The sequence below is a fragment of the Anomalospiza imberbis genome, chromosome 4, assembly GCF_031753505.1.
Source record: "Anomalospiza imberbis isolate Cuckoo-Finch-1a 21T00152 chromosome 4, ASM3175350v1, whole genome shotgun sequence".
NCBI lineage: Eukaryota > Metazoa > Chordata > Aves > Passeriformes > Viduidae > Anomalospiza > Anomalospiza imberbis.
In genome coordinates, this window is record NC_089684.1 from 31,633,191 (window position 1) to 31,652,983 (window position 19,793).

Sequence of the window (19,793 nt, forward strand, 5' to 3'; positions counted from 1 at the left end):
AAAAAAAGAAAAGTCACACATACTATGTACTGTAGGTCAAAATGTTTATACAGAAAGTTGACAGATCAAAAAACATTTCAGTTTTCACTGGCATTTAGTATATATGTCTCTCCTTCCACCAAGTCCTAAAGATTTAGAAACATCTTTACGCTACTGATAATTCCATCAGCTCTGAATGTTCACCATTCAAAAGTTAAGTGTGTACATCTAAGTTAAACCAGGTGTCCTGGGAAGAGATTACATTTCTGGCATTGTAAAATTTATTTTCATGACATTTTATCATGTCTCTGACCAAATAGTTTTGTACACTGTTAAGTTAATGCACTCAATAAATTTCACAGTCAGCTACAAAATCTGCAGGTTAAATTTCTTCTCCTTGAACAACAGCATCTTCATAAAGCAAAATCTCACAGAAAGAGCTAACGAGGTCACAATTTATTTTAGACAAGGTACCACGGCTATCTTTTCCCTTCAGAAAACATTAAAAAGAGCGACCAGAACCAATCTGCACCTTTTTATACTTGCCTGTGTTACTGCTGTAACTTTTAAAGGTACTCAGGCGAGAACAGCTATGGTATGTAGAGACGGGTCCCAAAGCTGAAGAACACGAAGGTTTCGTGGAGAGAGACTGCAAGAAACACAACACCATCACGACTAGACTTTTTCTTTACTGTTTTCTTAAAAATGAAGTAAAATAAATAACAAAACGCAGACCAAAGCTTGGCCACGCAAGCGCGCCCCGGGACACGCGGAGCCGGGAGGCCCCGCCGCTCGCATCGGGGCCGGGGCAGGGCCGAGGAGCCGCAGGGCTCCAGGCGCTGCCCCAGGAGGGGCCGGCCCGGCAGACTGCGGGGGGAGGTGGGGGCTTCCCCTGCTCCGGCTCATCACCTGCTCCAGGGCCATCCGTCAGCTGCTCCAGGACCGGCCGTCAGCTGCTCCAGGTCCATCCGTCGCGGGCTCCAGGACCATCCGTCAGCGGCCGTGTGCGGAGCGACGCTTCCAGGCCGCGGCCATAGCGTGCCGGGCCGGAGCCATGGCGCAGGCGCCAGGCGGGAGTCAGTGCTGTGGGATAAAGGTGTTGCCATTACCCACGTCTTTTCTCGGCCCGCGTCCAGCCCTCTGGAAGCTGGCAACGCGGCTCGTGCTAACCCAGGGCTGTGGAAGGGATCCGCAGCCATGCCCAGCGAGGTCCCTTGGCGGTCCGTGCTGTTCAGGGCTGCTCGGCCAGAACGAAAGAACCACCACCTTAAATCCTGCTCAGCGCTGAGTAGGCACTGCCTCCCTCCACTGCACTGTAGTCACGGTGCTCCTGACTCTTAGTTTTAGCTCCCCTCCTGGTTAAATCCCGAGAACCTCAGATGAGAACAACACAAGTCATAAACAAGCTTTTCTTGAACCTTTGATTGGCAGCTCTGCTCGGCAGCAGCAGATCGCGAGGAGCAAAATCCGGAGCTTTGCTCCACATCTGAAGTTCCATATCCTGCTCCCTCCCATACCTGTGCCACCACTTACCTTCCCTGTGGAGCTGTCTGCTCCAGGGAACAGCCCCATTCAGAGCCCTAGAGTGCAGCTCTAAAAAGGCAGAGTTCATTCGGTCATGTCCTACTTCTGGGACAGGAACATTGTTTACTAATTATGAAGTGTTTGGGAGCTGCTCATCTTTACTTTCCTGTTTCAGAGCATGAATGCAGCTCTTCCATGCTTTAACAGCTGTGGATATTGTGTGTGCTGTTTAGCACACCATTTTTAGAAACAAATGAACATTGTGTAAAAATGCCAGGCCAGCATTTTGAACGAGATGAAAACAGCACATACGGAGTGGGAGCATGGGTCTAAATGGAACACGGTTGCAGCTAAACTGTTGAGTTGTGCTTGAAAAAACATAACTGGTAAAGCACTTGGAGTGAATGAGGATGTCCAAGTATCAGTATCAAAAAGTATCAAATCCTTCATATGAGAATTGAGCTCCAAAGGAGGATACAATACCTTATTAAACCAACTTGTTGATTGTTATCAAAAAGCCTTCATTCAGTTTTGAAAGAAAAAAAAATAAAAAAGCTGTGAACTTTAAATTAGTTACAGATAGGGAAAACCTTATTGGAGTTTGGCTTAATTATGCTTTCCAGCTACACGATGACAGTATGAGGCAAAGAAAATGTTAGAATGTTAGCACGTGTGGGACATCAGGAGTGAGAATGAGAGAAAAAAACACAATGCAATTATCACCTGTGGTCAGTGAGGTGTAACAAGAGCTGGACTGTACCACATGCTGTTATGGGCAGTTATCTCTGGCCCTCCATGGTTCTCCAAACTAAGTCAGCTGTATTTTTTGTCAGAGGAAATAAAGGCTAGTGGGTAGCATAAATTCTTTGTAGTGCCTATTTTTAAGCATAAATGAAATAGTACTGTGTGCTAATTTGACCCATTTGTGAAAATTACTAAAATATGGCAGTGTAAAATCCTTGGAATTCACAAGAGTCCATTCATTACAAAGGTTGGGAAGGATGCTTGTTAATTTCATACTCACAACTTTTTGATGGAACACTTCAGGAAAAAAATGGCCCCAGGATACAACGCTTTGTAATGCTGACAAAACATACAGCTGCTTTCTAAAATAATTTGTTGGATAAATCTTGTAGTGTGAAGGAGTGCCAGAAAGGAATGCCCATCAGAGATATACATGATTTCCATAATTATCATCAAAGTGGCTGACAGTAGAATAAATAATGTTGGTCTGCATCGTGGGTGGTTGCAGACCAGTCTGTTTACATATATGAACTGCTGGTGGATGAGAGGAGAGGGAGCATGCAGCCTCGAGGTATCTCACTTACTTATCCGACCCCTAAGGTCTTGCAAGTCAACCGTGATGACATAGTCATAAGCAAAATGGGAGTTAGAAGGAAACTTTTTTAACCCTCTATTAAACCCATGACAGGCCTAACAGAGGTAGGAGTGCTTAGACAAGACAAAAAATTGTAATTCCTTGGAAGGCTGCTGTTGCTAATGATGTTTTGAACAACACAGCTGCGTGTTGGAAATGGTAGGAGCTGATATCAATGCTCTGTAACAAATTATCAGTAAAACTGAAAGTTAAATTCACTAATACACCCATCTCTCCTTAACATGCAGCCTTGGAGATACAATCAGCCACACATCAGAATATCATTTCATAAAAATCAGAATGGTGATCTGAAAAGAACATGAGGAAGGTAAGATGGAATAAAACATACAATATGCTGATGTATGCCTATTGTATAAAATTACTTGAAGAGGGTATTTCCTGAAACCATGCTTGCAGTGAATGGCAAAGGAAAATACCAAAGCAAAGATAAATACACAGTTTATGGACAGGATACTGCTACAGCTTCACGTAGTCAATCTATGTCATAGTCTCTTAAAACAGGTTACAAGAAGGCTGTAAAATTTAATGACCTTGAGTAGGGAGTGGCAGAAAAGCAGAGATTTTTCTGATATAAAGCCACTTCAAGCCATAATTAATGGTAAAAGGGCAACTCCTTTTAATACTCATTACATAGGTAATTATTGTGCATAAATTAATAGGTTATTTTTATTTCTCCTCAGTGTTCCATCTTTTGTTTTAAATCACAATTCTGCTGTTTCAGAGTGCGGCAATATTTTGAACTGGTGGGTCAAGTTTAGGAAGACTTATATTTAATAACTGTGGTGGTAGGAATCCAGTATGTTGTCTTGATTAACTGAATAAAGAGTGTAGAATATCAATTTAGTAATGAGTTTACTTTATTGTTTTATTATATAAATAGAAGTTGACTGTCTTTATTCTGGGAAAATTGTGTTATTTTAATATATTTCTGTTGGACTGACTACTCTTTTTAGCTGCAGCTAGAAAGGAATACATTTTTACTTCACATGATTGAGGCAGGTGGACCAATTTCCCCTGATGGGCCTGTCATGGTAGGACAAATCTAAATTTCAGACCTGCTGCATTTTTTTGTCAGCTAAAAAACCCAGGACTAAGACAAATATTCAATTTTTAAAAAAAAATTTATTTGAGTGCAGGCAGCTCCACACAAAGCATGGGACCCCACTATGTTACAACACTTCGGTGGAATTATAATAGGGAAATTAGAATAACTAAAAACAACCATGAAAAATATTATTCTAACTTTAATGCTGAAGACAACTACAGAACAAAGTAAACAAACTATCCATGGAAGGCTTGAAATGCTGCTCCAGTAATCTAAACAGAGATAAGGATTGTTTGTTATTTGCTTAAGGTGGTTTTCTTTTTCTTTTTAAATTCTTCTTAAACTGATTTTTGAGTAGCATAGAAACTTCTCAGCTAAATCATTTTAGAAAATAAGTATCAGCAGATAATGTGATCTAGCAGGTGAAACACTTGGCTGAAAAACTGAATGTTCAGGATCAGCTCACAATAGCCCCACCTGGTCTGCTGTGATTTCAGGCAAATCATCTGCATGTTTAGGTAGCATCTCATTTGGAGGGGCCACACTCATTTTCAGACTACTTTCAGAAACTACACTTACCCATGAGCCTTCATGTCAAGCCCCTTCTCCCTGCCCCTGTCTTTACATAATTCTGTTTTCTTACCATTCTTAGCTACATGAACAATAAGGACATTATCTTTCCCTTTGATAATGAAATTCTGTGTTTATTCATTTGAACTCAGTGATTGCTGCCAGAGGAGTAACACACATCCTCAGTCTGGTTTCTGAAGCAGGCTCTGAAGTGGACAGGTATTAAAAAACCCAGATGTTTGCAAAATTGAATACTACCCCATATACAGCTTTATGAATAGGAGTAATTAAAAATGAGATTTGTAAAGTGCCCACCTATTTCCATACTTGACTTCTCCAGGTCAGTTCATGGGGTCATACAGAAAAAGCTTGATAGTTACACCACCAGTTATCTTCATCTCGGACATGCAGTTTAGGCTTTACTGTGGACCCAACAATAATACATTTAATTAATACCAAAGATCATTGCTTCAAATGGAGAGGGAACCCAATTTGCCAAAATACAGAAAAAAAAATAGATTGAATTGACTCCCAAATTACTAAAATATATATACTCCCACCAATCATCTGAGAAAGTCCCCAAAAGCACTCTGAATTGCACTAGTCAAACCATTGAAACCATGAATTATAGCTAAATTATAAACACAAATATAACTATAAGCCTTTTCTGTCTTCTTCATGAATTTCCTAACATTCTTAACTGAAACAATTCAGCATTGAGTGGTCTTCTCAAGGTCTAGCTGTTGCCACAGTTCTTGTTCACAAGACTGTAGTAGTTTATTGAACGAAGACATAAAGGTGAGCCTGTATCTACTTTACTGAGTATTTCACATGCAGACCCAAGTGGGACAGGGTGAGCAACACGAGTCTTCTCAGCTGGTAGACAGCTACCACCACAGCCAATTTTGGATCAAGCAGCCCTTGCGTTGCTCTGTGCATCCTCCCTCTTGAGAGCCTGCTCAGCCCCTTTCCTAAAGCTCACAGAGGTTTCCATGAGGTGCAGGGGGCCCAGTGGCTGGTACAATCATAGAACCATAGAACATGCTGAGTGGGAAGGGACCCATCAGAATCATTGAGTCCAACTCTGGCCCAACCCAGGACATCTCAAGAATCCCACCATGTGCCTGAGAGCACTGTCCAAATGCTTCTTGAGCTCTGTCAGGCTTGAGGCTATGACCACTTCCCTGAGATACCTGTTCAAGTACCCAACCATCCTCTGGGTGAAAAACCTTTTCCTGATACACAACGCAAACCACCTACGACTCAGCTTCATGCTGTTTTCTTAAGTCCTGTCACTGGGTACCACAGAGATGAGTGCCTGCCCCTCCTCTTCCCCTCACGAACAAGTTGAAGACCGCAATGAGGTCTCTCATCAGTCTCCTCCAGGCTGAAGAAACCAAGTGACTTCAGCCACTCCTCATACGGCTTCCTCTTAAGGCCCTTCACCATCCTCGTAACCCTTCTCTGGATGTTCTCTAATAGCTTAATGTCATTTTTATACTGTGGTACTCCAAACTGCCCCCAGCACTCGAGGTGAGGCCGTCCCAGTGCAGAGCAGAGCGGAACAATTCCCTCCCTTGCTCGGCTGACGATGCTGAGTCTGATGTCCCCCAAGGACAGGACTGGCCCTCCTGGCTGCCAGGGCACTGACTCACATTCAACTTTCCATCGACCAGGACCCCCAGGGCCCTTTGCACAGCGCTGCTCTCCCGTTCCCCGGGCTACACACAGAGCCAGGGTTGCCCCGTCCCAGGTGCGCACTCCTGCACTTGACCCTCGCGCGGTTGGTGATTGTCCATCTCTAACTTGCCGAGGTGTCGCTGCGGAGCAGAGGGCTCTCTCTGGTAGCGGGGCCTGCCCATGTTCTCCGCTCGGGGACGCCCGCAGCGCCTCAGCTGAGCCGCCTTGCCAGGGGACCAGGCGCACCGGCGCGGCCCCAGCGCCCCGCCCGGTGCCGCTGCCAGCACCACCGCGGGGAGCTCGGAAGGGGCGGGCCGCGGGCTCTGCCCGCCCCGTTCGGGCGTGTCCCGGCGGGGCTGCCGGGAGGGCGGCTCTGCTGAGCTCGGCTGTCTCTGTCCGCACCCAGCCCTGCGCGGGGGGAGCTGCTGCTCCGTCTTTGTGGCCGCGGCTGCGGAGGGCGGCGGTGCTGCGGTTCGTGGGGAGCCCAGCCCCGGCGCAGCGGCGACGGCAGCCATGGGGCTGCAGCCTCTGGAGTTCAGCGACTGCTACCTGGACAGCCCCTGGTTCAGGGAGCGGGTGAGAGCCCACGAGGCCGAGCTGGAGAAGACCAATAAGTTTATCAAGGAGTTGCTGAAGGATGGGAAGAACCTGATCGCCGCGACCAAGAGTGAGTGGCGGGGAGCGGGGGGAGCTGCGGGGACGGCTGCCCGGCGCCGGGAGCTTTCGCCTTTGAGCCGGCGGCGCTCGCCTTTGTGGCACATAGAGCTTTGCACTGGCGTTCTCCAGCCTCTCCCTTGGGTTCCCCATCAGCCGCTTGGAGAGGCAGGTCCTCTGCAGCTCTTCTCCGCGGAGGGGAAAAAGGGATAGAGGCGGTGGCAGCGCCGGGTGACTCCTGTTGCATCTGCCCGGTTCCTGGGCCGGGCCTGGCTTCTGTGTTCGGCGGTGCCGAGCCCGGAGCAGCCCCGGCTCCCTGTGAAATCCGCCGGGAGGACTCGGTCCCAGGTGTTGCTGGCGCGCTGCAAGCTGAGCGGCTGTGGATCGCGTACCTGACCATAACCATGTCGTGCCTGTGCATTGCAGCCTGTGGAGAGGCTGCTGGAAAATACCTCTGTCAAAAGAAGTGTGTTCAGGAATTATCAGACTTAGTTTTGTGCTGACAGCGCTGGTTACCAGTTCTATGCCTTTGGCCTCTTGAAATGTGATTGTGTTTTGTTAATTTTGCGTTTAATTGTTGTATTCCTTTCTAGTGTATATAAATAGGTAGCTATAATGTGTTTTATGTGGGGATCATGTTTTTTGCCTTGAATAACCATATTTATGCACGTTCTTAGTATTTTTTGTTGTTATTTTATTGTGCTAATGTATTTTTTCCATTTAACATAAGACACAGTTTTGTAGTCGCCTAAATATTTAGTAGGATGATTTGCTATACCAATTTTTCAAATAAACCACTAATACAGTGCTCTGGCACTGTTCTCGGAAGTGTACAGCACGTATGGTATGGTAAACTTCTGAAGCCAGGAAACCATGCTGTCAGGATGTTTCCATTAAACTGATAGGGTTTTGGTTGGTGGTTTGATCAATGTAGCTGCCTGGATATGGTGAAGTTTTTAAAACCAGAATTAACTAATTTCTGTAAATAAAAAACACTGTTTTCTGGTTTTGTCTCTGATAGAAAATGCCATATGAAATTGCACTTGTCTGAAACTGTTATTCTTTGGCCAGTTAACATTCAGTTACTGCAAATTGTGATCTTAGAGGATTATTCAAAATCTGTCACTTGAAGTGTCAGTATAAATCATTTTAACTTGGAGTGTAAAATAAAAAAGTGTCCCCAAAATTGGATAAGAACAGTAAAGGGAAATCATTCCATTTCTCTTCCTCAAGCATCTAGACAGTATTTTGGCAACTGCCCCAAGCTCTCAGTTGCTCATGTATGGCAATGTATATACAGCTTAATTTGAAAGCGTGGAGCTGGCTGTGGTGAGGAAAGCCCTAACTCATATGAGCATCCTGTCCACAGCATACCAGAATCCTGTGCTGGTAAATTGGCTTTGTGTGCAGTGCTCAGGGTGCTTTCCTGTGTGTGGTGGAAGCCAAGTGTGCTGGCCAGAGCCACCTGGTCTGAGAGGGCTCCATGAAATACTTCGGGCTAGCCCATGAGGAATATTTAGAGACGCTACCTGAGATCCTGCCTGTTCAAGTCTAAGCACTGCCTTCCTTTCCGAGATGACAGTCAGAAGGTTTATTCTTGAGTTTAGTTGCTGTATCTTATTCTAACAAACATCTTCAGCTTACTTGTTTGAAAAGTACAAACAGGTTAGACCCTTCTTCCCACATTTCAGGTTTCTGAAGTTGTCTTTCCTCTTTAGAGTGCCCTGAGTGACAGGTTTGAAGCTAAGTTGCCTTCCGCTGGTGCTGTGAAGAAGTGCCACTATTCAACAGACATTTAAAGACAAATTGAAGAAGCACGAGAAGCCCAGTGGTTAAAACCCACTAAAACCCCAATGGTTAGGGTATTGGCCCTCCTTGTGTTTTCAGAAGAAAACGTTATCATCTAAATTGTTTGAGGAACCTGATTTGCTTGATGTCAGGAAACCAAATGGGATTAGAATTTGTTCCAAAAACCCAGCTTGAGAAGTGGTCTAGACACAATGGTCTATTCATTTGTGTCCAAACTGCATTTTCTGCACAAAGAGAGTCTCACTGCAATTTTGAGAATGTGGTAATAAAGCAGGGTATAGTGAGCTCAGATGACTGCCTCTTAAACAACAGTTGCTGATAATTTTTAGAAAATTGTTTTAGTCTTTTGAACAAAAAATGTCATCTTGATAATAGCTAAAATATTTCCCTATTTTAGAACCAGGTAAAATATGAGATTTGCACCTGGTGTAATTGATATTTGAGTGTGGTAAGCTCCTCTGAGTGGTGTGTAAAGTATAAAACATAGTAGGTGCACTATTGTTCTTGAATTTGTGGGAGATGTGTGATTTGTGGGACTGCAATAGACTCTGTCAGCATTGCAGCATTTCCCTCCCTTAGCAATTTCCTCATTTCACTTGTAAAGCTGGCAGCAAACGTTATGGGGATTCTTAAGGTGTGAATAACTGATGCAATTGAATAGATCCCTCTTCCTGCCTGACAGACAGCCTGGTAAGTGACTTTGATGCTGCCTGCACTGGGTTACATCTTGACAGGTGATAGCAGATACTGCTACCACTCCCTCTAACTCATAGGAACTATCAGTGTCTTGCAGGGCACAACAGTAACATGATGTGGATCCTCTCATTGGCTCCTTTCCATTTGTCTCCTCAGTTGTATGAGATTGTATTTTTCACCTAAAACTCAGAAGAATTGGTTTTTGCTAGTACAGGACTATACTGTTTAAAAAAGAGAACAAAAAGAAAGAATTTATATTAAAATTGTTAAATTTCCAGAGTAAAGCATACTTCAAGTGTATATTTACATTTTAAAGTTTCAGTAGTTTCAAGAATGTGATAGAAAGATAAACAAGAGTTACTCAAAACTGTCTGTTTCCTGTGTAAGATTTTGAATCACCAAGTTGTCTAGTTCAAGCTAAATATTGGAAGGATGAATAAACAATAGATGGTTCTCCCTTTTTTGTGTGACAGTTAAATGTGTTGAAAAGGCGTACAAACCCATTTTTCCCTACTGTTACTAATCAGTAAATACAAGTGGCATACACATAAGCTTGTAAAATTAAAAATGTGATATTTCTTAGGGAATTCCAGTTCAGTTAAACAAGTTAGGATCAATAGAGTTTATAAATAACTTCTGGATGGTGGTAGTTGTGCTTCAGTGAAAGTGAATTTAAAGGTGCCTGATAAGAGAATCATTACTCTGAATCATGAAAGGAATGTAAGAGGTTTAGTTCTGAACTCTTAAAAATCTGCAGTGCAATTTGTGGGCAGCTAAAGAATACAGTGGATAAATACTATATATTTAGTCTGAATTCTTCTCCCTATGTTGGTCCAACTCTAGGTCTCTTCACATGAGTGTGAGAATTTTGGGGGGCTTTTGAAGATATTTTTGAAGGTTTTTTTTTTTGTGTGTGTACCTGCAGCAGGAGCTGCCACTGCTAATGAGATGCCAAGAGGAATAGGAAGGGTCAGGATGGGTATAGGTTTTGGCCCTCTCACAGGGCCTTTGCAAAGGTTACTTGTGAGTGCATGCTCACAGCTGTTCCATGTGCCTGAAAGCAGAGCCTCCCCATTGTTGGATTTAGCCTCAAATCGGAGCAGAATTCTGTTTGAGTCAACTGCAGTGACTTTCTGATGGGCTGGTGAAGACAAAAGGTGGATGTATTTGGTGCAGTGGGCATCCTGGCTATCCAGTGCAGCCCAGTATACTCAGTGACTGTTTCTTATTGCTATTTTCATTTTGTGTTTTTCATGGGAGAGTAATTTCTTGCGCTCTTCGAGACAGCATACAAAATGGCAACCAAATTTATTATATGTGTAGAAAGATTTAGTCAGAATATACAGAGTTACTGATGAGTATTTGTTTTAAGACAGATGACTGAAGAACCTAATCCAGTCCCAAGCCCCAGTTTGGTATCTGAGTTGTCCAAACCCATATGCTTTTTCTTGGCCAGTTTCCTTCGTGTGTGGTGGTGGTTGACCTTCCAGACACTGGTCTAGTTAGATTTTGGCCTGACTTGGTGTATATATTATTATGCAAATATGAAAGCTGTGGTAATCCACATAATAACACCGCATAAAAACCTCTCAGATCACTTGAGCTGTGGTGCATTTTTTTCTTAAGCACTAATTGTCTATTTCTTAAAGCTTTCCTTAATATAGTCTGCAGTTATGAAACCATGTGTAATGTGTGCCAGCTTTCAAAGTCTTAGGGATTTTTTTTTGGCAACAACTATGTTCTACTGACATTCCAGTATATGTCAAAGAAGTAAGATAAAAACACTAATATAGGGTTTAATAATACCTTCTAGACAGGAAATGGGCATTCACTAAAGATTTAGGTAGAATCCAAAGGTTGAGTAAAAACTTAATGCCTTTCTTACTTAATGGGGAAGGGGGGAATATAGAACTTGTGTGCAAAGTTTCCTAAGTCAACTGAGGTTAGTTAGGGCTCTCTATTTGATTATTTTGCCTTGAATTCAGTGAGACCTCTGAATTAATAAATCTTTGCATTCAGCATTTTAGAAAGCTATTTTATTTTTCAATTAGTAACCTATACCCAAGCTTTATTTCTATTGTAAGGCATGCTTTAGGTGTGATAACCATAAGGAAATCAATGTTGTATGTGAATGCTCTGAGATTTAAATTTGAAATATACTCTGCTAGGGCCATATTAGGTAAAAATTACTTCAAGGGCAGATATTGCAAAGGCTACTGAGCTGTATGTACCTTTAAAAACCTCCAAGTTTCTATTGGAAGTGTTTCCATTATTGAGCTCATTAGAAAACTAAGGCAAACAGGTACCTTGGGGCCCATCTAATAGAGATTTCCCTTAAGAAAGAGCTGCTGATAACAACGTAATAAAATGTTGCTTTTCCCTTCCCTTCAAGATAATTGCCACAGCTCAGGCCTAATTAACTCTGACTGCACTTCATTTTTTTTTTCTTTTCTTCTTGTAGGTAAAGTTGTTTCTGTACAAGGACAAGGTAAATGCTTAAATTTAAGAAAGTACTCCAAAGAACATTTTGTTTAGCTCCACCCCAAGTAGAGCATTCGTTACTGTGTCAGTAGCTATAAAAAGTGTCAGGCTCATTCTGTGGAGGATGCCAGTTTGTCAGCTTGAATCTCATCTCTTCAGCTTGAATTACTAACTAGCTCCATGACTGTCTTTGTCCTGTAGATGTTCCACTGTTCTTTTTTTTTTTTTTTTTCTGTATTGAAAGCAGAGTGTTGGGCTACTGAGCATTTGTGATATCAGAACATATGAAAATTCATGAATTTATATGGATTTCCTTAGTTCTGAGAGATGAGAATAACTGTCATTAAATGAAGTGATTTTGTCTTTTAATCATTTGGGGAAAAGGTATCATTTTTCAGCTTTAGATAAAATGTGTGAGTGGTCATTAAAGAGAGCATCACTGATAGGTGTAATTGTCAGTCTTAGGACAAAACAAACAGAAATAAGTTTGTAATTTTTAGAGAAGTTGTCTGGTAGATCATGTCGAGGTTTTTTTTCCTTGATGTTTCTTTTTAAATGACAAGACTTTTAGAAAGGTAAATTTGGAATTCTATGGAATCTCAGTCTATCTTAAGGAGTTGTAAAAAAGAGTGGATTTGCCCTACAGTCTGTAAAGTGCCAAGGCCTGCTGCTAAGGCTGTAGGTGTATGCTCTTCCTAAAATTATCCTGTGCCTTCCAGCAGGGTATTGCAAAAATGTTGCAAATTTTAGCAAGCTGACCTTTTGACACTGATAACACTTCTCAAGGTCAGTCTAAAATTCCTTGAGAAGTTTTATTGCGGCAGAACATCTCTTTCTGCCTGGCCCAGATGTTTTTCCAAGGGGGCAGGAAAGTGCTATGGTGATTTTTTTTTTTTTTTTTTTTTTGGGAAGTACCAAACAGGCTGGTTGCTCTGCCGGTGCTTTAGACAGGGAGCACGTGGAAACATGTTTGTACTGGCACTGAAGAGCTGCATCCCAGTACTTGTCTCCTCCTTCCCAGCTGTTTTGTAACATTATGTAATGAATGTGTAAGGTTTACATTGACTGTAGTGCTTTCGTATTACAATGCCTACCTCAGTCACTTCTGCAACACTTAGCATATTAACCTAAAAACCACGGGATTGGCTGTTTTAGAGATAGAGTTCACAGCATGTGAATCTTGGCAATATGCTTAATGTTTTGATAGTGTGGGTTGTAGCTTCTTGAGATAATTTTTATGATTTGCTCATGTCTGATGGGGCTTCCTTTTGTGTCTAATGCCACTTTTCTGAGTTTCAGTACCATATTTACTGTTGTATGACAGTTGTCCTTTAGATATTACAATATGCTCAGTGTTTTGGTTCTCTTTAAAAAGTCTTCAAGTTTCTGAGTTGGCTAATTAAGACATTTGGAGCAATTGAATGCTTTCTGGAGTATCTAATGAGTGTAAGATATATGATCAGATAAACTTGGGCACATATTGGCAGAATAATATAAGAAACTACTGTTCAGGGAATGTAACATTTCTCTGCTGGTGGTTGCTGCCACCCACTGTAGTTGTCAATCTTAATCAGCACCCAAAATCTGCCTCGTTGCTAAGTCAAACCCATCTTCCTTGCCAAATTTAAACTCAGCCATCAGTTTTGCAATAAGTTGAAGCAGGTACTTGTACTCCATCCCAGCAGCTCCAGTGGAGTTTGTTTTCCTCTGGGTGTGACTCTGATGGAGAGAGGGCAGTAATTTATGAAGCCCCATAATATACAGCTAGGATAAATGTGTGCCTTCTGTCCAAAACACGTGTCTTGGTATCTCAGTGGGAAATAAGATACTGGAGAGGGAAGTGTGTGGCCTGGTTTACACTATCCTCCAAATCTTTTCCTAAACAGATAATTTTGGCAAATTTTGACAGACAACCTCAATGTCATGTTGTTTTTCCATACCTGATTGTAACTATGGCTGGAGCTTCTTGCAGATACCATGTTCTTTGTCTTTTACTCCTTCTGCTCTGTTTTTGTATCCTCCCTTTGTTGTTCTTTTCCATCCTGTGTGTTTGCTCATCTTTCAGGATAAAAATAGAGAGAAAACATCCAGGCCCTCAGAAGCTATGTGGCCATCACAGGCCAAGGCCAAATCAGAAGTTCCTGTAAATCATTCATGCTAGGCTTGTCCTTTGTGGGAAAGGAGCAGCGTGACGGGAAAAATAATCTACAGGGATGGAAAATCACAGTGTTATTAAGTAGATTGTGGTTTTACTACAGCCCAGACCTTTGAGTAAACCGCCTGTTGTTGCCTCTTTAAATGAGAGGACTGGGCAGGTGAAGGTTATTGGCTCAATAGGTAGGTCAGAGAGGGACTTTGTCTCTCAGTAGGTCTGGTTGTTACAGCTTCCCTGGGTCCTTGTCAGCTTTTGTATATGCACCTGGCTGGTTGGGACTGCATGTCCTTGAAGAGGAAAAACAATTCTTTGTTTAATTTGGCTGGGAAAATTGAGTATCCAGGATGAAATGGAGCAGGGCTTTGTACCAGAGCTGGGCCTTGAAGGACATTGTAGTGTGTGTGGTGTCCAGGAATAGGTTCTCAGCCAATTTGTTGCTGGTGAATGGTTTTTAGCTTTGAACGTGTCTATTTCCTCCATTAGGCTAGTGCATAGGGGCTTAGAAATAATGAATTAATTAATGTTGAGGAGTATGAAGTTTGTCATACATTAAGTGTTTAAGCCTTAAGAAAAATCAGATTGTATTGTATCAAATCTCAAAAATTAGGATGTTTTCCCAAACAGACAGAGAGCATTGTATTTTTGTTTGGTTGGTTTAATCTGTGATTTTGTCAGTCATTAGAGTTGCTTGCTTTGAAAAATATTGCTAATATTTGAATGCATGTGTGTTGGAACAAAAAAAAGTATATGAAAACTTGTAGCAGTTTTACATAAAAGTGTAATTGCTTAGAATGTGCTTCTTCAAAAGAAATCCTGCTGTCTTGCAAACAGGTGGAGGGTGCATGCTGCCAGGTCACAAACTTGTCAAAATATCATTTTGACAGTGGATCCCTGTTCTTAGAAATCTGTTGTGGGGATGAGCTTGCAGCTTATGTGGATTAACAGACTGTGACTGCTGCATAGTGTCAGCCTTTGGAACACATCAGTGCTCTGAGAGCAAAGCAGTGTAACTTGTCCATACCTCTTTCCTCTTAAAATCCCAGGTTGTAAGCTCTCTGCTGGAGAGGCCTGGACTGACTGACAAACTCAGTCACGAGCCAAAAGACTGTTTCTCCAAAGCTTTTGCCTGTTCAACTTGTCAGCCTGCAAGCTTTTCAGGAACAAAGCTGACTTTGTCCAATCTGCTCTCAAACACTGGCTCTGTGGTAATATTACTGTTTTTTAATTGTGCTTCATGTTATGCTTTCAGTAATTTCTAAATGCACAGTTTCAAATTTCTTTTGTGCCTCTTGTAGCTGTTCCCTTGTTTCAGGGGATTCGGCATCTTTGCTAAAAGAAATCAAACTACCTAGAATTATTGCCTTTATTTTATTTTTTTTGATTATTAGAAGTGTCACGGCTTAATCCCATCTAACAACTGAGAATCACACAGCCACTTGCTCATTCTCCCAGCTAGTGGGATTGGGGAGAAAAATAGAAGGGTAAAAGCTAGAAAACTCCTGGGTTGAGATCAAGACAGTTCAACAGGGAAAGCAAAAAACATGAATATCAATAAAGCAAAACAAGGAATTATTCACTTCCCATAGGCAGGCAAGTATTCAGTCATTTCCAGGAGAGCAGGGCCCAATCATATGTAAGGGTTACTTGGAATGACAAATGCTGTTACTCCAAACATTCCCCCACTTCCTCCTTCTTCTCCCCTCTTTTATATGGAATATGACTCCATAGGTAGAGAAATTCCTGCTTATCAAACCTAACTTCCTTTTATGACAAGATAATGCACCTAGTTGATCAAGGGAAGCCAGCTGATGTAAATGTTTTGGATTTCAGCAGAGCTTGGATACTGTCTCTCACAGGGTCCTTCTGCACAGGCTGTACAAACAGACCCTGCAGTGGGTGAGCAGCTGGCTCATGGGTCAGGCAAAAAGGGCTGTAGTGAAGGGGGTGGACTGGAGACCTGTCACTAGTGGTGTTCTGTAGGGCTCCATCTTAAGTCTGTGCTTTTGAACACCTTCATTACTAACCTGGATGCAGGACTGGAAGGGATACTCAACAAGTTTGCAGATCACACAAAATTGGGAGGAGCTGTTGACTCCCTGAAGGCAGGTAGACCCTTCAGAGAGACTTTGGCAAAATAGAGGGCTGGGCAATCACCAGCCAGGGCAAGTGTCAGATTCTGTACCTGGGATGAGGCAACCCTGGGTGTACATACAGACTGGGGAATGAGAGGCAAAGGGGCCTGGGGGTCGATGGAAAGTTGAATGTGAGTCAGGAGTTCCCTGGCAGCCAGGAGGGCAGCTGTGTCCTGGGGGGCATCAGGCACAGCATGGCCAGCTGGGCAAGGGAGGGGATTGTCCTGCTTTGCTCTGCTCTGGGGCGGCCTCACCTCCAGTGCTGGGGACAGTTTGGGGTGCCACAGTATAACCAAGATATTAAACTATTAGAGAGCATCCAAAGGAGGGCAGTAAAGGTGGTGAAGGGTCTTGAGGGGAAGCCCGATGAGAAGTGGCTGAAGTCACTTGGTTTGTTCAGCCTGGAGGAGACTGAGGAGAGACCTCACTGCAGTTACGACTTCCTCGTGAGGGGAAGAGGAGGGGCAGACACTGAGCTCTTCTGTGTGGTGCTGAGTGACAGGATGTGAAGGAGTGGCCTGAAATTGTGTCAGGGGAGGCTTAGCTTGGATATCAGGAAAAAATTTGTTCCCCAGAGGATGGTTGGGCACTGGAATGGGCTCCCCAGGAAAGTGGTCACAGCACCAACTCTGACAGAGCTCAAGAAGCATGTGGACAATACTCTTGGGCACATAGTGTGACTCTTGGGGATGGTGCTGTGCATGGCCAGGAGTTGACTCAGTGATCTTTGTGGGTCCATTCCAACTCAGCATATTCTGTGTATTATCCCTTCAGTCACTTGGAGTCACTTCTCCCAGCTGGGTCTCGTCCTAACCTCTCATGCTCCCCCAGTCTCCTCACCAGCATAGCTATGAAAAAACTAGAAAAGGCTTTGGCTCTGTGTAAGCCCTGCTCAGCAATAACAAAAACATCCCTATTATTGTCACTGTGTTCAACACAAATCCAAAACTCAGCCCCATACCAGCCACTATGAAGAAAATTTACTCCATCCCAGCCAAAACCAACAAAAGAAGTAGAAGAATCTTATGTTGCTCCTCTCTCCCATGGCTATTTTTGTTTTGTGTCACAAAACACATTTATGTGTCTTCCAACACCATTATTGCTTGTCCCACGAGGTTCTGTAGGGTTGTACCTGAGGGGGAAGGCTGCCATCCTGAGGGGTAAGGAATTAGCTAGTAAAGCATGGAAATTTATTTTTGCCAACTGTGTTTCTCTTCTCACTGCTGTTTTTTGCAATGTTTTGTGAAGGAATAGTTCAAAACTCCAGACATGCAGCTCAAGTTTTTGAGTAGTTAGTGTAATGAACTAAGGAAATGTTTGTGTTGCATCCTTGAATGTCATGTCTAGAACTTGGCACTCTGTTTAGATGAACTTTACTGGGGACCTATAGCAAAACTGAAAGAGATTGGAACCTAGTGAGCCAAGTAGTGCAACCAGCTCTGAGAGTATTGATGGCTAGAAATGACCTTGGAGAGGGCTAAGACCTGAAAACAAGCAGACTGAAGATCTGTGAGAAAGGTCAGTCACACACAACATAACAGAAAATTTTACTGTGTGTATACAAATATTACACTGTATATGTAGTATGTGATATCCCAGATGCAAATTTTATTTGGAAAATGTAGCTTTGAGACTCAAGAGAAATGATTCTTTGTCTTCACTTACCTGGAAATTCCATTTCCCTTCTTCCCTTCCTGCCTCTATTACCCACTGTAATATATCTGTAATTAGAATGTGTCTTAGGTATGAATTCGTCTTTATTAATTTACAAAAATACCTTATATTTTGGTGCAACATAATTTGTATATAGGGTGCTTTTTTTTTTTAGTTGCTGCAAATAGGTTGCTGCCAGTCTTGAGGGTCTTTCTATAGTGGTCATGGTTCATGTCTGCAAAGTTAGTTGTCTTTCCATATACATGAATAATTTTATGTTATAAATGAAAGACCAAGCTGTGTCTAGAGAATTGACTTTGTGAGCAACTTTGGGCAAACCCTTCACTAGTTTGTATCTTTTTTCCCATCAATATTTAATCTGTTGCTTCAAATTTAGGGTTATATGTTAAGCATTTCATGAATTTTGAAATGTCAAAGAAGCATTGTGTTTGAGTTCTTTCTGCATTAGGAGAGGCTGCACCCACTGCTCTTTTTCTGCGGTCATTATTTGAATTGAGCAGTAGTTACAAACTGTTCAAGTAAATTAGCTTAAATATAGAATCTTATATATAAACTTTATAAAGTTTATATAACTTTATATGTAAACTTCAAGTAAATTAGCTTAATATAGAATCTGAGAGGAGGATGTTCCATATTCTCCTGCTGTCATGTGGACATTTCAGTACAGACAGCATGGCAGTATGAGCTCAGAAAGCAGCTGTTCTGCCTTTGCCATGCAGACTATTCCAGTGGAAATTTTAGTCAGCAGTTTGGCTTAAGGTTTATAGCATTTCATCATTCACTTTTTTTTATAGAAAACATGCAGATAGAAAGAAAAACAGGTATGCCAACCTTGCTATCATACTTCATGGATGTACTGAAGTCCAATTCAGGTCAGTAAAGTTATTGCAAGGCTTGCTTCATTGAGGAGGGTTTTTTTTTCCTCTTGTATGTTTTTTTTTTTTTTTTTTTTTTTTTTTTTTTTTTTTTTTTTTTTGTTCTTGAGATGAATGTGTTTAGCAGGAAGCTAGCTTTAATGCCTTCTTGGAAATTAGCTTGGCATAATTACCATCAATGCATTTAAAAATGGGTTTAGGCACTAAGATGTCAGGCAGGAAAAGCAGCAATTTTTTTTGGATGGGGGAAGCAACTGGGCCACAAGGGCAATTAATCTGATAGTGCTTCCTCCACCACTTCTCTCTGGTACAGAGAAAGGTTTCTTTCAGTGGAACTTAACTGTGTTTGTAAGCAACATGTAACCGAAACAAGTAATCAAAGCCCCTCCTGAAACAAAAGCTTCTGATACCACAAAAATGTCAAATAACTCCCAAATAATTCTATCAACGTTTATTTCAATTTCAGTCCTTTTATAAGTAAAGTTTTTGTATGTGGTTTCCGTTCCTCTAGCGATAGCTATGGTTTGCTTGCTTTTAGGATCTTGAAGACTTGTGAGCAGATGAAAGGGACTGTATGCTTTTGATGTGTCAGGTTTGATAGCAAAGCCTTGTTAAGAGAGTTTATCTTTAAAGAGTGTTAACTTTTGAATAAGGGTGCTGTTTTTCATAGGGTTTCAGGAAAAGAAAATTCTTTCTTTCAGTTTCTATTTTAACTATATAATATTTCCATATTTAATAGTGGTCTGGAGGTGATTTCACGTATCATGAGGACATTATTGAATAGCCTTATTGGAACATTGCTTCCTAGACCCTATTATTAGTGTAGTAGCTGAGAGGGATAGGAGCAGCTGCTGAGTTTTGTTCTGAGTGCCTGGATGGGTGTGTTGGGGAGGCATTCCCAGTGACAAACAGAGGCACTAGGGGATGCCAGGAAGGAATTTTGATTGGAAAATAGTTGACATGAACTCAGTGGTTGGTGACTCTGTCTCTTCTTTCTCTGTCTTCTCTCTGAGAGGTCTGAGTAGTGTAGTTTAACATTTCAGATGATTCCTGCCATAGTCAGCAGAAATTGCTGCCTTCTTCACCTCATTTGATGTCTTTAGCTGCCTTTCTGGTGAAC

At 42.2% G+C, this 19,793-nt stretch overlaps 1 protein-coding gene across 1 annotated transcript in view; it reads left to right on the top strand.

Annotated features, from left to right (window-relative positions):
• The first annotated feature begins 6,593 nt into the window (after positions 1 to 6,593).
• Positions 6,594 to 19,793, top strand: part of ARHGAP10 (Rho GTPase activating protein 10) — a 137,692-nt gene continuing 124,492 nt past the window's right edge. The window contains exon 1 of the mRNA XM_068187809.1: positions 6,594 to 6,864. Coding sequence (XP_068043910.1) covers positions 6,711 to 6,864 — 154 coding nt within the window. The 5' untranslated portion in view covers positions 6,594 to 6,710. The remainder of the gene's footprint in view (positions 6,865 to 19,793) is intronic.